Genomic DNA, 17,698 nt, shown 5'->3' on the forward strand with positions numbered 1-17,698 from the left:
ACCCCAGTGCTGAGGGGGAGAGGCACAGGAGGGCCAAACAAGGATGCTGTGGAGGGGAAAGACATCCTCCTTATCAACTGACGACGTTATTGGTTGTTGGGATGCCAGTATCTAGAAAGTCATAATGGTGCATAATGAGAAGCCGTGGCTTTGTGTAACTAAAAGGCAGGCTTGACCCACCCGTTGGCTTGTATAAAATTTTTGATACATTTTTAGGCTTTTTTTTTTTGATCAGTTTGACTTTCTATGTTGATATATACTATATTACCAAAAGTATTGGGACACCTGCCTTTACACACACACATGAACTTTAATGGCGTCTCAGTCTTAGTCCGTAGGGTTAAGTATTAAGTCGGCCCACTCTTTGCAGCTAGAACAGCTTCAACTCTTCTGGGAAGGCCGTCCACAAGGTTTAGGAGGGTGTCTATGTGAATGTTTGACCATTCTTCCAGAAGCACGTTTGTGAGGTCAGGCACTGATGTTGGACAAGATGGCCTGGCTCGCAGCCTGCGCTCCAATTCATCCCAGAGGTGTTCTATCGGGTTGAGGTCAGGACTCTGTTCAGGCTAGAGTACCCATAACAGCGATCTGATATCCAGAAGGTGAGGCCAAACAAAATCACTTATTTATGTGCAGGCCATTTAAGTTTCTCCTCCCCAAACTCGCTCATCCATGTCTTTATCGACCTTGTGTTGGGCACTGGTGCGCAGTCATGTTGGAACAGGAATGGGACATCCCCAAACTGTTCCCACAAAGTTGAGAACATGAAATTGTCCAAAATGTCTTGGTATGCTGACGCCTTAAGAGTTCCCTTCACTGGAACTAAGGGGCCAAACTCAACACCATAATCCCCCCTCCACCAAATGATTTGGACCAGTGCACAAAGCAAGGTCCATAAAGACATAGATGAGTGAGTTTGGGGTGGAGGAACTTGACTGGCCTGCACAGATTCCTGACCTCAACCCAACAGAACACCTTTGGGATAAATTCGAGTGGAGACTGCAAGCCAGGCCTTCTTGTCAAACATCAGTGCCTGACCTCACAAATGTGCTTCTGGAAGAATGGTCAAACATTCCCACAGACACACTCCTAAACCTTGTGGACGGCCTTCCCAGAAGAGATGAAGATGTTATAGCTGCAAAGGGTGGGCCAACTCAATACTGAACCCTAAGGTATGCAAAAGAGAGAACGTATATGGACAGCCGCACTCCAATAAGTCTAAAAAAGACGTGCCCTTTATTGGGTAAAAAGAAATGCACTACAAAAAAACAGCATACAGTGGGAAATAAACAGCTGACGCGTTTCACATTGAACCTCAATGCTTAGTCATAGCGGACCGTTTTCATCGGACATGTCTCCTCGTGTGTACGGGGCCTAAGTGGTTAAAGTGCATGTAAAGGCAGATGTCCCAATACTTTTGGTAATATAGCGTGTATATATATATATATATATATATATTTTTTTTTGTACACTAGTTTATTTCATTTTCACAAAGTGACGCTACACAATATTTGTTACCTAAATTATACAACAAACAATTCAGTACTATCTGTGCGTGTCTGGAAACCAACTGATAATGTGGATCATTTCTGAAAGAACATTCCTGTGCGTTGCCACCTTAAAGGGTCTGTTAGCCCAAATTTCTCTTATAAAAATAGCAAAATAGCAATTAACAACATTTACTAATCTCTATGGTAAACTTTTAAAGTGCTCATCACAGCTGAAGATAGCACAGATAGCCTCCTGGTCCTTGGAGAAGAGATTTCCCACCCCCCCACCAAAGGCCATTGTAGGGTAGCCTGTGATAAACTTCCATGAGCCTAAAATGGCAGATATAAAATATGAAAATATTTTGTACAGCTGTGGGACCGTTCATTGAAACTGGTAGCACTCTTACATTGTGGTAGCTGGAAATTTTAGGTCTGCTGGTCCTTCGAAAAACTTCTTTGAAATTATTAAAGCTGTGTTACAACGTGGTTGAAAACAGGACAGAAACGGGACGGAACAAACGGGAGTACACAAACACATCACGGGACAAATTTTTTTTTTTTTTAGTAAAAAGCAAAAAGAGTCTGACCACTGAATAAAGTAGACCCAGCGGGCAGCCCAGTTTCCCTTCCGACTACAGTACAAAATGTTCAAGTTTCTATGATGTAAGAAAAAGACGTAGACTAAGAGGCTTTCCGAAAAGCACCTCTTTACCACGTAATAAAATTATATATATATATATTTTTTTTACGGTAAATAAAACTCACAGTGGAAAAACTATTCTAAAAAAAAAAATAATAATTTAAGAGACTCTGTCACCAACTCAAAAAAATTGTAGTAAAAAGCACAGAAAAATCAAGTGTTTTATAATGCTTATTTGCAGCATTTTCCCTTTCCATAAACATTTTTTCTTTTTACTTTTATTCACTTGCAATGCACCTTTGAACATGCCAAGGAATTTCTCCACTAAGAGCAAGGGCTTGTTTGTTCTCTGATGAGCAAGCAGAGTTTGTACCGCCCTTCAGAGAGTGTTTGACAAGCGCGGTGGAGGCAGAAGGAAGCACTGCGCACCAGACAAACAAGCCCAAGTGTACAGAGGGATCAAAACCATTTCAGCCCAGGTCCAACCTTGGGCCATGTCCCAACGTGTTTCGTCCCACCAACAGCAATTAGTAATGGGGGTCTCCTCATCTCCTGCTTTAATACCTTAAAGGGGAGGTTCACCCTATAAAAAATTTCTAACACTACATCCAGCCCAGTTCTGCATATAAATTTACACTGACCTTTTTTTTTTTTTTGCCGTAGATAGCGTTTAGCCTTAGAATTCACCGCGGCTTCCGGGTAGGGAATCCCGCGGGAGTGGGCGTTCCTATTGACATGCCAATTGATTGACATGCTAAACGATTGCGCACACAGCGCGTCACGACTTCACGAAGGAAGCTCGGGTCGGCTCGGCTCTATTCGGCACCTGCGCACCGGCGCCGAATAGAGCCGACCCGAGCTTCTTTCGGGAAGTCGTGACGCGCTGTGTGCGCCGTCGTTTAGCATGTCAATCAATTGGCATGTCAATAGGAACGCCCACTCCCTACCCGGAAGCCGCAGTGAATTCTAAGGCTAAACGCTATCTACGGTAAAAAAAAGTCAGTGTAATTTTATATGCAGAACTGGGCTGGATGTAGTGTTAGAATTTTTTTATAGGGTGAACCTCCCCTTTAAGGGTAGGCTCTGAGGAAGAAGGTATCCCTTCGAAACGCGTCAGCCAGAAGCGGTCCTGATGTCCTCTTTTGCACTCTGGAGACCGTCGATACTTAGACCGATTGCTATCATTAGGAGGCTTTCACAAAGCGATTTTTCTCCACATGTTTGTGAGTAGTTTTTAGCAATACATTTATTGAGGAAAATGCACAAAACCAATGAGCCCCCTTTTTTCTCTATTTCCCTTTCAATCCCTTAAACCCTGTGCTGGCGCATGCATTGCACACAGTCGCAGGGCGCTTGCAGAGTATCCCCGTTCACTTGAAAGCCACCAGGGGTAATTGTTCCTGCTGCATAGCGAAGCATTGCTGCTGTGGCATGTGTGAACCCCAAGTAGCTGCCTTTTAAGCTAAAGAGGCAGCGGTGAGGCATTAAAAATGCGACTCGGCTGCCTCGTTTTACTGCCCCTCATCGGCTAGTGTGAACGACACCCTAGCATAGGCACAGCTCACCCTCCCTCCTGCCATGTCATAGCCTTTATCTCTCTTGGGAGTGTTTAATTCCTGTCTGTGCTGGCATAGCTCCTCTACCCTCCTTCTCCTTACTCAGTCACAACATAGACAGGACCGCAAGAATCCATAAACGTAAAATGTGTAGGGTGGAGGAGGTGTCAGTGCCCAACATATATTTTATTGACTGCCCTGAACTGTCATTGGATAAGAGGTTGCCCTGAGAGCCGATATTCTGTCAATTTCGCCAACCCATCAGAAACTCCAACCACATCACTTCCCGGTTTATTTGAACCCTTAGTAATTGGAGATTTTGAGGAATTGGTGGTTGGACACAACACTGGAAACCGAATAGAGTCCCATACAGGAAGATTTAGCTGTTTTGACAGCACAACGGCTATCGAGGACAAAGTAGTCGGCCATTTTGTTGGCAAGCCTCGTACACACGATCGGATTTCTATCAGACAAATCCATAGAATTTTGTGCGAAGGGCGTTGGCCGTGAACTTGTTCTGCATACAGACGGCAGAACTTTTTCAGCCAACATATGCAAAACTACGTGTTTTTTCGGCTCTTTAGCTCCACCCTTTGGACAACGTCTGCTAATGTTGTCTTATGGTTAGCATTGGTTCGGAGCATGCGTGTTTGTACTTTGGATATTAGTCCGATGTACGCACGATCGGATAATCCGACGGCACGCATTTGTTGTCAAAAAATTTGAGAGCGTGACCATCCAACATTTGTTGTCGGAAATTCCGACAAGACTTGTCCGATAGAGCGTAGAAACGGTCGGATGATCCGACAAAAACCATGCCATCACACAATTGTTGTCGGAAAATCCGATCACGTGTACGGGCCTTAAGAATCTATGCTCAAAATATCCTGCACTGGACTCTATTCGGTTTTCTGGTGTTGTGTCCAACCACCAATTCATCAAAAACTCCAATTACTGCTGGTTTAAAGAAACCGAAAGTTAAAGTGGATGTAAACCCTCCATACACCCAGTGAAGTGAACAGCCTCAGATGATACACAGAGATTAACCAAATCTCCCTACGTTGTTTTTATATGTATATCTGCTGTCTTCACATTTATATACTGTTTAGAAAGTTGAGATCGTGTTAGGAGATTTTCTCTTCCTGGTTAACACAGAGTGTGATGTCTGGGCATACAGCCAAGATGGCCAACATTGCTGATTGGAGGAAAGGCACACACCCCCTCTCCTCATAGGCAGAGCCTCTCAGAGCTGTTTTGTAATAGGAGCTGCTCTCTGATACTCTATTTTAGCAAACTCCTCCGACAAAAGATTTAGGCTGCTTTTGTCTAAAAAGTCTGAGAATTTGTCAGGAGTTCTCATGCCGATAACAGAGGAACCGTTCAGAAAAGAGCTATAAGACTCAGCTCATTGAAAAGAGATAACAAAATATTGGGTAATTGGGTTTACATCCACTTTAATAGCTAGATTCAGGTAGAGTTAGGTCGCCGACCTAACTCGGAATCTGCGCTGACCTAAATTTAAGTGTATTCTCAAACAGAGATACACTTAAACCTATGTAAGATAAGACGGCATGCGCCGTCCTATCTTAGGGTGCAATATTTAGGCTGGCCGCTATGTGGCGCTTCCATTGCGGTCAGCGTAGAATATGTAAATCACTAGATACGCCTATTCACGAACGTACACCCGGCCGACGCAGTACAGATACGCCATTTCCGTAAGAGATAGGCAGCCTAAAGATAAAGATGCCCTCTAGGTGGCGTAGCCAATGTTAAAGTATGGCCGCCGTTCTCGCTTCGAAATTCGCCCCCTCAGCCTATTTTGAATTAGGCGTGCTTGCGCCCACCGCATTTACGCTACACCACCGTAAGTTAGGAGGGAAGTACTTTGAGAATACAGTACTTGCCTCTCTCACTTAAGGCGGCGTAGCGTAAATACGATACGCTACGCCGCCTTAAAGTTGCGGCGCTCTCTGTGAATCTACCTATAAGTAGTTGGAGTTTCTGACGGGTTGGAGAATTTGACAGACCACCGGTCACATAAATGAATGATATGGCAGTTGGGGGGAGCAAAGTTTAGTACCAAAGTGACAGCTCTGAGTCTGCTGGGGATGCGGACATCACATTCAAGATGGTGATGTCCAACAGCAGCCTTAGACTTCTTGGTTGTCTACACAATCAAGTCTTTTACAGGTAAATAACATGCCTAAAATACATAAATTCACGTATAATCTTAGGGGTAAGATTGCTGTTGAAGTAACTTGTTTGGCAACAGGGTCTCTTTAATCCTCTCCAAAGCTTTACTAGAGTTTTAAAATGTCAAGTTCCCACAGGGTAAAACACAGTAGGATTTTGACACAGGAAGTCTATGCCCCCTATTATAAAAAAAAGAAGAAAAAAAAAAAAAAAGAAAGAAATGCTTTCACCACTGCAAGGTGGTGAAAGGCAATTAAAAAAATAATTGCTGCCTGCATGATTTCAGTTGAAAAACTTCCAAGGCCGCTCTCACAATAAACATAATTGAGACTTAAGGCCGGATTTTACATACGTAGCACAAGGAAACTCTTCATAGAGTTTTCAAAAAACGAAGTGAAATGAAGGACACATACTGCATAAGGGGCACGTCGAGTTAAGCGCAAATAAATAAAGACGTTGCCACCTTACCACAGTACGCAAAAGCGGAAAAACCTATTGCTCTCTGGCTTCGTAAAAGACAAAGGATCCCTCGAGCCCAAGCTGTAGCTCCGAAGCCACGGGTTGCATAAGCTGGCTGTGTCTTGTATTGTATAACTGACCGACCAAGCTCTAGGCAGGTGGTACCCCCTTGCTCCTCCCTTTAATGCGTGTTGGTCTTGACAGCAGCTTTAGGGTTAAATAAGGCAAGACATTGCAATGTCTGCATCAGCCCTTAGAAAGTCTTCAATTTCCCCTCTAAACATAAGAGAAGAGGGGGGAAAAGGTAAAAAAAAAAAAAAAGAGTTCGTGAGAGCACCCATTATTAGTGCTTGCATGCCATAACAACACCCTCTGGGCAGCACCAAAGGGTCCACATCAAAGAACTCAATAATGATAATAAAAGGATGGCCAATAGCTTGTGAGCCTGAAAGAGGTGGTGCTTGGCGGAGTTTTGGTTCTGGCCACTGTGTATCTGAAGAAGGCTGCTCTAGCGGCAAAGCTCTAGTCCGTAAACTGGAAGATGGTGTCGGGGTTATTGCTCTCGGATTGGCTCGTAGGCTGCAGAGTCTTTGTCGGAGAGGTTTTACCGTGTGAGTGGGAGGAGTGAGAGCTCTCGCTGGAGCTGCTTCGAGTCTCTGTACTGGTGCTGGTCTTCTTCATCTTCCGGCGCTTTGCCAGTGGAGCTTTGTCCACATTTTGGAGGAGGAAACCTTCCCGCTTGTACTTATTGAAGGCCTGTGAGACAAGCAAGACAAGACTGGATGAGTTTATGTACTATAAAAACACATGCTATGTTGTCAAAGATGCATGTTCAAGTGTTGGAGGGTGAGGAGCACCAGAGTAACCGCTTGCCGACCAGCCGCTGTCATTATACTGCGGCAGGTTGGCTCTCCTGGGCAAACTCGGCGTAGGTGTGCGTCGGCCGCTTTAAGAGCAATAGGGGGCATGTGGGGCAACACTGGAGCCGATGAGCGTGGCCGCGATGTCCGCCGGCGACCCGCGATTGCTCCACAGAGAGCCAGAACGGGGATCTGTGTATGTAAACAAACATATCCTTGTTCTGACAGGGGAGTAGATGGAGATCTGCTGTTCCTAGTGATCAGGAACAGTGATCTCTCTCCTCCTCCAGTCAGTCCCACCACCCTAGGGAACACTTAAAGAGGTTGTAAAAGGTACAATTTTTTTCCTAGCTTTCTTTACCTTAGTGCAGTCCTCCTTCACTCAGGGCAGTCTCAATAGCATCATGGGGCCCCCTGGGGAAAGTAATGCTCTGGGGCCCCTACAATGATGACAGTGCAGGTAAACAGACATCAAGTAGGTAGGAGGCAGACTGCCTCCCCTGTGTATCTATCACTCTCAGTGCCATCATGGGGCCCCCAATTTCAGTGCAGCGTGGGCTCAAGGACCAGCTGCTTTGGGGAAAAAACAGGGGCCCCCCATGCAGGGGGTGTGCCCTCTCATTAAGACAGCCCTGCCTTCACTTACCTCATCCTTCCATTTTGCTTTTAAATGTCCTTATTTCTTTTGAGAAATCCTCACTTCCTGTTCTTCTGTCTGTAACTCCACACAGTAATGCAAGGCTTTCTCCCTGGTGTGGAGTGCCGTGCTCGCCCCCTCTCTTGGACTACAGGAGAGTCAGGACACTCTCTATGTTGCAGATGGAGAAAAGGAGCCGTGTGTTGGTGGGCGTCCCGACTCCCCTGTATTCCAAGGGAGGGGACGAGCACGACACTCCACACCAGGGAGAAAGACTGTGTGGAGTTTACAGACAGAAGAACAGGAAGTGAGGATTTCTCAGAAGAAATAAGGACATTTAAAAGCAAAATGGAAGGATGAGGTAAGTGAAGGAGAACTGCACTAAGGTAAAGGAAGCTATTTAGGGAAAAAGATTTGGACCTTTACAACCCCTTTAACACCTTGATCACCCCCTAGTGTTAACTTCTTCCCTGAACAGGAATGCGATTTCCCCCACTGCTCCTGTGTGTGTAAACCCAGCAAAAAATGCGAATCGCCATGCAGTGCATCAATAGGCAGTTTATTAAAGTGGTTGTACACCCCGTACAACCACTTTTACTTACAGGTAAGCCTAGATTAAGGCTTACCCTGTAGGTGCTCGAAATACCTCCTAAACCTCCATGGTTTAGAAGATATTTACAATAATGACGGGCGCCGATGACTACGGCGCATGCGTCGTAAACAACGGTGCAGGTGCACTTTAGAATCGGCGATCATGACGTCTCTAAAGGAACTCATGTCGTGACTTGCAGCTCCCACGCGTATAACATCATCGTGGCTCCAGCCAATCACAGTGCCAGAGTCGCCATACCTGTAAGTAACCCCTGGGAGAGATGTCGGCCACCGGAGCCGTGTATGAGGACGGCTGCGGGGGCTTCCATCTGAGATGAGTATTACATAATGAGCTAATATGCTATTTTACATCGTTTGCTTAACTCGTCCGTGAATGGGGCTGGCCATAATTTACGTTCACGTCGAAAGCATGACTATTTGCCGACGTCATTTGGAGCATGCGCACTGGGATAGGTCCACGGACAGGGCATGCGCCATTCATTAAAAACGTCAAATACGTGGGTCACTAGTATTTTACATAGAACACGCCCCCAACCAGCCTATTTTGAATTAGGCAGGCTTACGCCGGCCCAGTTACACTGCGTCGCCATAAGTTTCAGCGCAAGTTCTATGTGAATACAGGACTTGCTGCTCAAACTTACGGCGGCGTAGTGTATCTGAGATACGCTACGCCCGCCTAATTCTACCTGAATCTAGCCCTAAGAGTTGGTGGGTATCCAGTAGCCTGTCCCGTCGTGACCCCCATGGATCTCTAGAGGCTCGGATTTATGAACAGGATAAACAAGAGCCTCTAAAAGTCCAAGGCACAAACCCACAGATTTTACTGGATGCCTACCAGCTAAGTTCCAGAGCCTTGAAGAAGGAGATGACCTAAAAAACACCGAAACATGTTGACTGCATACGTGTATATTTTCCCACAAGATTGGAGATCAGCTTTACCGACTGTACGAGTACATTTGTCATACAGACTGTGAGAACGTATCTCAGACTCTTACATGAAAAGTGGCTTTCACGTGTGTGTGTACGGAAGCTCCAGCAGAGCCAAGGATATCGGGAGTCATCAGAGGGTTGGAAGATAGTTGGCTGCCATCTTGAAGCCATTCATTATATCTCAGCGTTGACATCTTAATTCTTTTATTAGGATCCACAGTAAGAAGCCCTGAGAAAAACAAACCAACATTCAATGGTCAGAAAAACTCACAACCAAGTTACATATATGTGAACATTACATTAGGCTCCAGACTCCATGCTTTTCCCACAAGTGACCCTCCGTCCTGTGTACTTAAGACCCGGACCAAAATGCAGCTAAAGGACCCGGGCCAGGTTTTGCGATTCGGCACTGCATTGCTTTAACAGACAATTGCGCTGTCCTGCAACGTGGCTCCCAAACAAAATTGGCGTCCTTTTTTCCCCACAAATAGAGCTTTCTTTTGGTGGTATTTTATCACCTCTGCGGTTTTTATTTTTTGCGCTATAAACAAAAATAGAGCGACAATCTTGAAAAAAAATCGATATTTTTTACTTTTTGCTATAATAAATATCCCCAAAAAAATATAAAAAAACTTTTTTTTTCCCTCAGTTTAGGCCGATACGTATTCTTCTACCTATTTTTGGTAAAAAAAAAAATCGCAATAAGCGTTTATCGGTTGGTTTGCGCAAAATTTATAGCGTTTACAAAATAGGGGATAGTTTTATTGCATTTTTATAAATGCCAACCGCCCCTCCCCTTTTTTACATGCGTGCTTCTCACCCGCAGCAGAGTTGACCCAACATGTCCATCAAGCCTGCCAAATGCTACACGTCGTAGTAAATGGGGAAACAGCGCAAACCCGGACAATGCACACAGTTGCGATGCATTTCTTGTCAAAAATGGGGTTAAAATAGGCTGTGACGGGGTGTCCCGTTGCTTTCTCAACGCCTGACAGTAGGCCTCTGGAGCGCGATCCGAAAACAGATCAGGCTTCGGAGGCAAGGGAGACTTAGACGCATGTCTAAATCTAACTTAAATATTACACAAATATAATAAAAAATAAATAAAAAAGTAACTCTAGGCTTTTTGACGTTTTGGATACCTTTAAAAAAAAAAAAAAAAAACCTGCTTAGTTTTATTTGTATCATTGAATGGGAATGTTTTAAAAACCTTGAAGTAGATAATTATGTACCCTAACTACTGATTGTGAAGTGACAGCAACGTATTGTTATGTCAAATCCTGATGTGAACCTTTAAGTAAAATGTGTTTGTAATTATATGCTGTAAAGTAGACAGGCTGAACTGGTATTGGCGATGTTAATCATTCCCCCAGACAAGCGCACCCAGGAACAGTCCAAGCAGGTTTGTCCTGCACTTTTTTTCAGCAAAGCAATAAAAACAAAGAGTTTCATTGCAAGAGGGCTTTCGTTCAGCGACTTCATAGCATAAAACAAACAAACCATCTGCTTGTCTGAGCCACTACTTAAAGTGGAGGTTCACCCAAAAAGTTAATTTTTAACATTAGATTGAGGCTCGTTTTGTCAAGGGGAATCGGGTGTTTTTTTTTAAATCGAAGCAGTACTTACCGTTTTAGAGAGAGATCTTCTCCGCCGCTTCCGGGTATGGGCTGCGGGACTGGGCGTTCCTATTTGATTGACAGGCTTCCGAGAGGCTTCCGACAATCGCATACATCGCGTCGCGATTTTCCGAAAGTAGCCGAACGTCGGTGTGCAGGCGCCGTATAGAGCCGCACGACGTTCGGCTTCTTTCGGCTACTCGTGACGCGATGTATGCGACCATCAGAAGCCTGTCAATCAAATAGGAACGCCCAGTCCCGAAGACCATACCCGGTCTTACCTAAAACGGTAAGTACTGCTTCGATTTAAAAAAACACCCGATTCCCCTTGACAAAATGAGCATCAATCTAATGTTCAAAAAAAAATTCGGGTGAACTCCCGCTTTAACCACTTAAGATCCGGGCCATTATGCAGGTAAAGTACCTTGCCCCTTTTTGCGATTCGGAACTGCGTCACTTTAACTGACAATTGCGCGGTCGTGCGACGTGGCTCCCAAACAAAATTGGCGTCCTTTTTTTCCCACAAATAGAGCTTTCTTTTGGTGGTATTTGATCACCTCTGCGTTTTTTATTTTTTGCGCTATAAACAAAAATAGAGCGACAAATCCAAAAACAAACACCGCTGCAACCCCGGGCAAGGTGCGGACGGACTCGCAGACGGACACCCACAAGGCTGGACGGACCCCGCGCAAGGAAGCCGCAGACGGACACCCACAAGGCTGGACGGACCGGCGCAAGGAAGCCGCAGACGGACACCCACAAGGCTGGACGGACCCCGCGCAAGGCCGCAGACGGACGCCGGACAAAGCCACCGATGGACGCAGGGCAAAAATGTTGTGTTTTTTTTTTTTCCCTTAAACTATCCTTCTAAGCTTGGGGTGCGCGTTATACGCCGGCGAGCGGTATACCCGATAAATGCGGTAAATACCTTTATTGAATGATAGTCCATACAAACATTGAATAAAACTGACGCGCTGCACACCATTAATGCCGGTGCTTAAGCACCGGCATTAATGGTGTGAAACGCGTAAACTTTTTATCCAATGTGTGTACAGACCATCATTCAATAAATGTATTCACTTTTGGAGTGCGGCCATCCGCACTATCGTTTTTTTTTTTCAATTTAACAATGCTCACCTTGTATCAAATCTTTAGCCTCCTGTGAGACATTTTTCCAGCTCTCTCCATCAAATGAGAAATCTCCCTGCTTTATCTTCTTCATGATGTCCTCTGCTGAGGCGTACGTTACCATCCTGTCATGACATTGGAAAGGCACCTGACCAGACAGCATTGTGTACTAAAACAAAGAGAATAGTAAAGGGTAAGAAACAACAGAGAAAGTATGTGTAGGTAGCAAAGCTGGTACCCTGCATTCAGAAACATTAGGTTGGTTGTATGCTGAGTAATATAGAGATCAGATTTTGGTCCCTAAACCAAAAAAAAAACAAGGAGCGTGGGCAATTGGACTATTACGGTACAGGTAAGTAGATAGAGTCAAGTGTAGAGACACATATGTAGAGAAAATAGATTTTAGAGTTTTTATTGACCACTTTAGGACCGCCTCCTCCACATATACGTCGGCAGAATGGCACGGCTGGGCACAAGCACGTACCTGTACGTCCTCTTTAAATGCCCAGCCGTGGCATTTAAAGCCGCGACCCGGTCCGAAGCGAGTCCCGCGATTGGTCCCCGGAGCTGAAGAACGGGGAGAGCTGTGTGTAAACACACCTTCCCCGTTCTTCACTGTGGCGCTGTCATTGATCGTGTGTTCCCTGATATAGGGAAGCACAATCAATGATGTCACACGTACAGCCCCACCCCCCTACAGTTAGAAACACATATGAGGTCACACTTAACCCATTCAACGCCCCCTAGTGGTTAACTCCCAAACTGCAATTGTCATTTTCACAGTAAACAATGCATTTTTATAGCATTTTCTGCTGTGAAAATGACAAATGTCCCAAAAATGTGTCAAAATTGTCCGATGTCTCCGCCATAATGTGACAGTCACGAAAAAAAAAAAAAATCGCTGATCGTCACCATTAGTAGTAAAGAAAAAAAATATTAATAAAAATGCAATAAAACTATCCCCTATTTTGTCCGGCGTAGGTGGAAGTGACCCATGCAAATGAGGCGTGACCCCATGTAAATGATGGGCAGAGCGCCAGACAAGTACTTATAACAAACTGCGAATGTGCCGTAACGTGGACGCATCCCCCTGCGCCTGCTCACAACCACATCGGAACAACTGCCTAAGATACGCCGGATCACTGCGTACGCCGTGAACGTAGCCTACGCCCAGCCAGACACACGTCCAACGTAAAATGCGCCGGCTTGTGTTCCTTGGTGCAGACCTTTGCATGTCTGCTGCTGGGTTACACCTCCTTTATGGAGCATAACTTTACACCGGACATACAACTTACGCGCACCTCTCGTAGCCTGCGTCGGGCACACGCAGGTTCGTGAATCGCCGTATTTCCCTCATTTGCATGTTTGAATAGCTAATCAATGGGAGCAAGACTATGCGCCCAGCCTAAATGTGCGCCCACTCTACGCCGGCGTAAGCAAGTTACGTTGGCAGGGTGAAGCCTATTTTTAGGCGCATCTCTGTTTGTGGGTCTTGCGCACAGATACGACGGCGCACATTTGCACTTATGTCGGCATAACTTGATATACGTCGTCGTAAGTGCTTTGTGAATCTGGGCCATTGTGTTTTTTTCAAAATTGTTGCTGTTCTTTTGTTTATATGCGCAAAAAATTAAAACCGCAGAGGTGATCAAATACCACCAAAAGAAAGCTTTATTTGTGGGGAAAAAAGAACGCATCTCACAACCGCGCAATTGTCAGTTAAAGTGACGCAGCTGTCAGTTAAAGTGAGCTGGTCAGGAAGGGGGTAAAATCTTCCGGGGCTGAAGCGGTTAACCTCCCACAGCACCGGGGGTTTGGGGGGTGCAGGACAGAGGAATCACCACAAGGGACACATCCTACTGACTTGTAAGTTATGTCCCTTGTGCCGATTTGTCCGTTTTTGATTTTGGCTGCACTTAGGCTTTCAACAAAATTCACATTTGTTCGGCAACCAAGTTTAAATCTTTCTCCCCAGAATTCATTGTAGCGCCAATATCCTTTGTTTTTGTTATTTTTGCTTTCTACTCACTAAAATGACCCCGAGACTCCATAGGTCACACGACTCATCGTAGCCATTATCATTCAGGAGTTCTGGCGCAGCATAATGCAGAGTAAAGCAGGGCGTTTTCAGCGGCTGGTTATCCGGAGGCTTTAACCTCGCAAAACCGAAATCTATAATTTTTATCTCTGAACTGTCGCTTTCATCTGTGAAAAGAAAATTCTGAGGAAGAAAGAAAAACACAATAAAACAAAACGATGACAAAACAGGAAGAGCTGCTTAACCCCCCCACAATTATATCACATTTTACAGCCTTCATGAGTAGTTCTCAGGGTTAAAGGAAGTAAGTGACAGTTCAGTCACAGGCCGGATTTTGGCACATTACTATATATGTGGGGACAGAACAGCAAGTGAGGAGGATAAACATCCTCAAAGAAGAAACATTTTATTAAAGAATATGTAAATCCAGCATTTGATACTCCTGAAATGTCTCTTCTGTACCATGTACTTAATGATTCAAAGAAGGGAGGGGTTGGTTAAAGAACCTAGGGAAAGAGTAGAGGGGAGAGAAAGAAGAGAGAGAGGAGAAAAGAGAAATAGGAAAGAAGAAAAGAAGGGGAAAGAAGGAGAGAAAAAGAGAAACGTAGGGGGAGGAAGAAGAAAATTAAAGTGGAAACACAAGGATAGCACTCACATGGGCCACATCTGTAATAATATTAGGGGAGAAACAATATCAAGCAAGTGGACATTGATGGTCAGACTTTAAGGCCAAGGAAGTATGGTTTAGTAAAAAAATATAATTTAATAGCATATAAATAAATTAGACAGGATATACATAAAAAAATAAATTCAAGAAAAATTATCACAAATTCATCAACAACAGATGACCACTGTACATTCCTCCGAAGTCGCCAACGCACGTTTCGCCGTGGGGCTTCTTCAGGGCGAGGATGAGGAATATAGAGTTAGCAGAGAGATAGAAACTTATATGGCTGGTGGTCCCTTGATGGGTGCGTCCACGGGGCATATAAGAAATATACCAGGTCGGAAGGTGAGCTTTAGGCATAAGCTTCCATATATCGAAAATCTTAGGTGAGTCGAAAGAATCAAGACTACAAGTCCAAGAGGTGGGAGATATATACCACAGGAAAGGTTGATACTCAGACTATTTTTATGAAGTCCTGAGCACACTGGGACAGCAGATGGCAGTATAACAGCAATGTGGGGGGGCTTACATAAAGAAACCCTTTCTGTAGCAGCCTTTGTATGGGGCTTTTGTACAGGCCCTATAACTGATTGCAGCAATGCGTCTGTGTCCCAGGGTGTACACACGGTGACCCCACCTCTTGGACTTGTAGTCTTGATTCTTTCGACTCACCTAAGATTTTCGATATATGGAAGCTTATGCCTAAAGCTCACCTTCCGACCTGGTATATTTCTTATATGCCCCGTGGACGCACCCATCAAGGGACCACCAGCCATATAAGTTTCTATCTCTCTGCTAACTCTATATTCCTCATCCTCGCCCTGAAGAAGCCCCACGGCGAAACGTGCGTTGGCGACTTCGGAGGAATGTACAGTGGTCATCTGTTGTTGATGAATTTGTGATAATTTTTCTTGAATTTATTTTTTTATGTATATCCTGTCTAATTTATTTATATGCTATTAAATTATATTTTTTTACTAAACCATACTTCCTTGGCCTTAAAGTCTGACCATCAATGTCCACTTGCTTGATATTGTTTCTCCCCTTGTACCATGTACTTGTATGAGAAAGTCTCCTGTCCTCTTTGTATTGCTTCCTTTATGTGAAATCCCTGGTCTTCCTAACAGTCCCTCTGCTTTTCTATTAAAAACTCATATCTGGATTCAGGTATCTTGCCGCAACTTTAAGGCGGCGTAGCGTATCGTATTTACGCTACGCCGCCGCAAGTCAGAGAGGCAAGTACTGTATTCACAAAGTACTTGCCTCCTAACTTACGGCGGCGTAGCGTAAATGGGGCCGGCGTAAGCACGCCTAATTCAAATTAGGCTGAGGAGGCGTGTTTTATGTTAATGAGGGGTGACCTGACGTGATTGACGGTTTTTACGAACGGCGCATGCGCCGTCCGTGTACATATCCTGGTGTGCATTGCGCCAAAGTACGCCGCAAGGACGTATTGGTTTTGACGTGAACGTAAATTACGTCCAGCCCTATTCACGAACGACTTACGCAAACGGCGTAAAATTTTCAAATTTCGACGCGGGAACGACGGCCATACTTAACATTGACTAGTCCAGCTATTTGATGGAATAACTTTACGCCTGAAAATGCCTTATGTAAACGGCGTATCTTTACTGCGACGGGCGGATTACACAGCGGAATCTGCAGGTGCACGCTACCCAATGCCCTCCAGGATCGGGTGATGGCCGCCAGACAATACAGGATATGAAAGAAGATCTCCCAAAAGGTGACACATACAACTTTAGAAGCAATGGTTATAACGCCCAATTTTTTTTATTCTTTTTACTTTTATTTTTCATGTACCTCTGGTTTCAGGTCTCTATGAACAACTCCAACATCATGCATGTGACTGACTGCAGACACCAGTTTCCGCATGATGTGACTGGCTTCCGACTCGCTGAATGTTTTCTTCTTTTTGATGCGTTCAAACAGTTCCCCTCCTTTCAGTAACTCCATCACTAGGAAGGTATGAAGCTGGGGATAACATCAAACATTTTTTATTAATTTGTTCTTTTTTTGGTAAATATTATGCTTTTTTTCCTCCTATACAGTGCTTTTTGTTAAATGGGTAAACATGCTTTAAAAAACAGTAGCAGCCAACACTTACTGTAGCTAATAAATTAATAGAGTGCAAGGTGTAATGTGCCCAGCGCAGTAAGGACATCATATAGAGTTCACCTGTATTCTGCCAGGTGAGCTTTGACAGGTTGTTAACTAAAGACTCGATCTACGTGATTTAAGATCCGCTCCCGCAAGTTTGAGAGGCAAGTGGCTAATTCACAAACCACTTACCTCCAAACTTGCGGCGGCGGATCCTAAATCCCCCGGCGGAATTCAAATTCAAATTCCGCGGCTAGGGGGAGTGTACTATTTAAATCAGGCGCGTTCCCGCGCCGATTTAAATGCGCATGCGCCGTCCGGGGAATTTCCCGGCGTGCATTGCTCCCACTGACGTCACTAGGACGTCAGTGGTTTCGACGTGAGCGTGACTTGCGACGCGCGTGTTTGTGAATCAGCGTACGCAAACGACGTTAGAAAATTCAAATTCGACGCGGGAACGCCGGCTATACTTAACATTGGCTGCGCCTGATAAAAGCAGGGGTAAGTATACGACGGGAAAGCCGCTACGGAAACGTTGTAAGAAGACTGCGTCGGGTCCGCGTACGTTCGTGAATTTGCGTATCTCGCTGATTTACATATTATTCAAGGTAAATCAGCGGGAACGCCCCCAGCGCCATTTTTAAATCGAAAATAGGATCCGACAGTGTAACACATTGTAACACTGTCGGATCTAAGCCCTATCTATGCGTAACTGATTCTATGAATCAGGCGCATAGATAGGACCAGTGTAAGT

At 44.8% G+C, this 17,698-nt stretch overlaps 1 protein-coding gene across 1 annotated transcript in view; it reads right to left on the reverse strand.

The window, feature by feature from the left end:
• Positions 1–5,964: 5,964 nt before the first annotated feature.
• RPS6KA5 (ribosomal protein S6 kinase A5) overlaps positions 5,965–17,698 on the reverse strand; it is a 98,498-nt gene continuing 86,764 nt past the window's right edge. Inside the window, exons 13-17 of the mRNA XM_040333907.1 lie at positions 16,648–16,818; positions 14,151–14,342; positions 12,131–12,290; positions 9,443–9,606; positions 5,965–7,094 (exon numbers count right to left, since the gene is read on the reverse strand). Of these exons, the coding sequence (XP_040189841.1) occupies positions 6,861–7,094; positions 9,443–9,606; positions 12,131–12,290; positions 14,151–14,342; positions 16,648–16,818 (921 nt within the window). The 3' untranslated portion in view covers positions 5,965–6,860. The remainder of the gene's footprint in view (positions 7,095–9,442; positions 9,607–12,130; positions 12,291–14,150; positions 14,343–16,647; positions 16,819–17,698) is intronic.

The sequence above is a fragment of the Rana temporaria genome, chromosome 13 (assembly GCF_905171775.1).
Source record: "Rana temporaria chromosome 13, aRanTem1.1, whole genome shotgun sequence".
In the NCBI taxonomy this organism is placed as follows: Eukaryota; Metazoa; Chordata; class Amphibia; order Anura; family Ranidae; genus Rana; species Rana temporaria.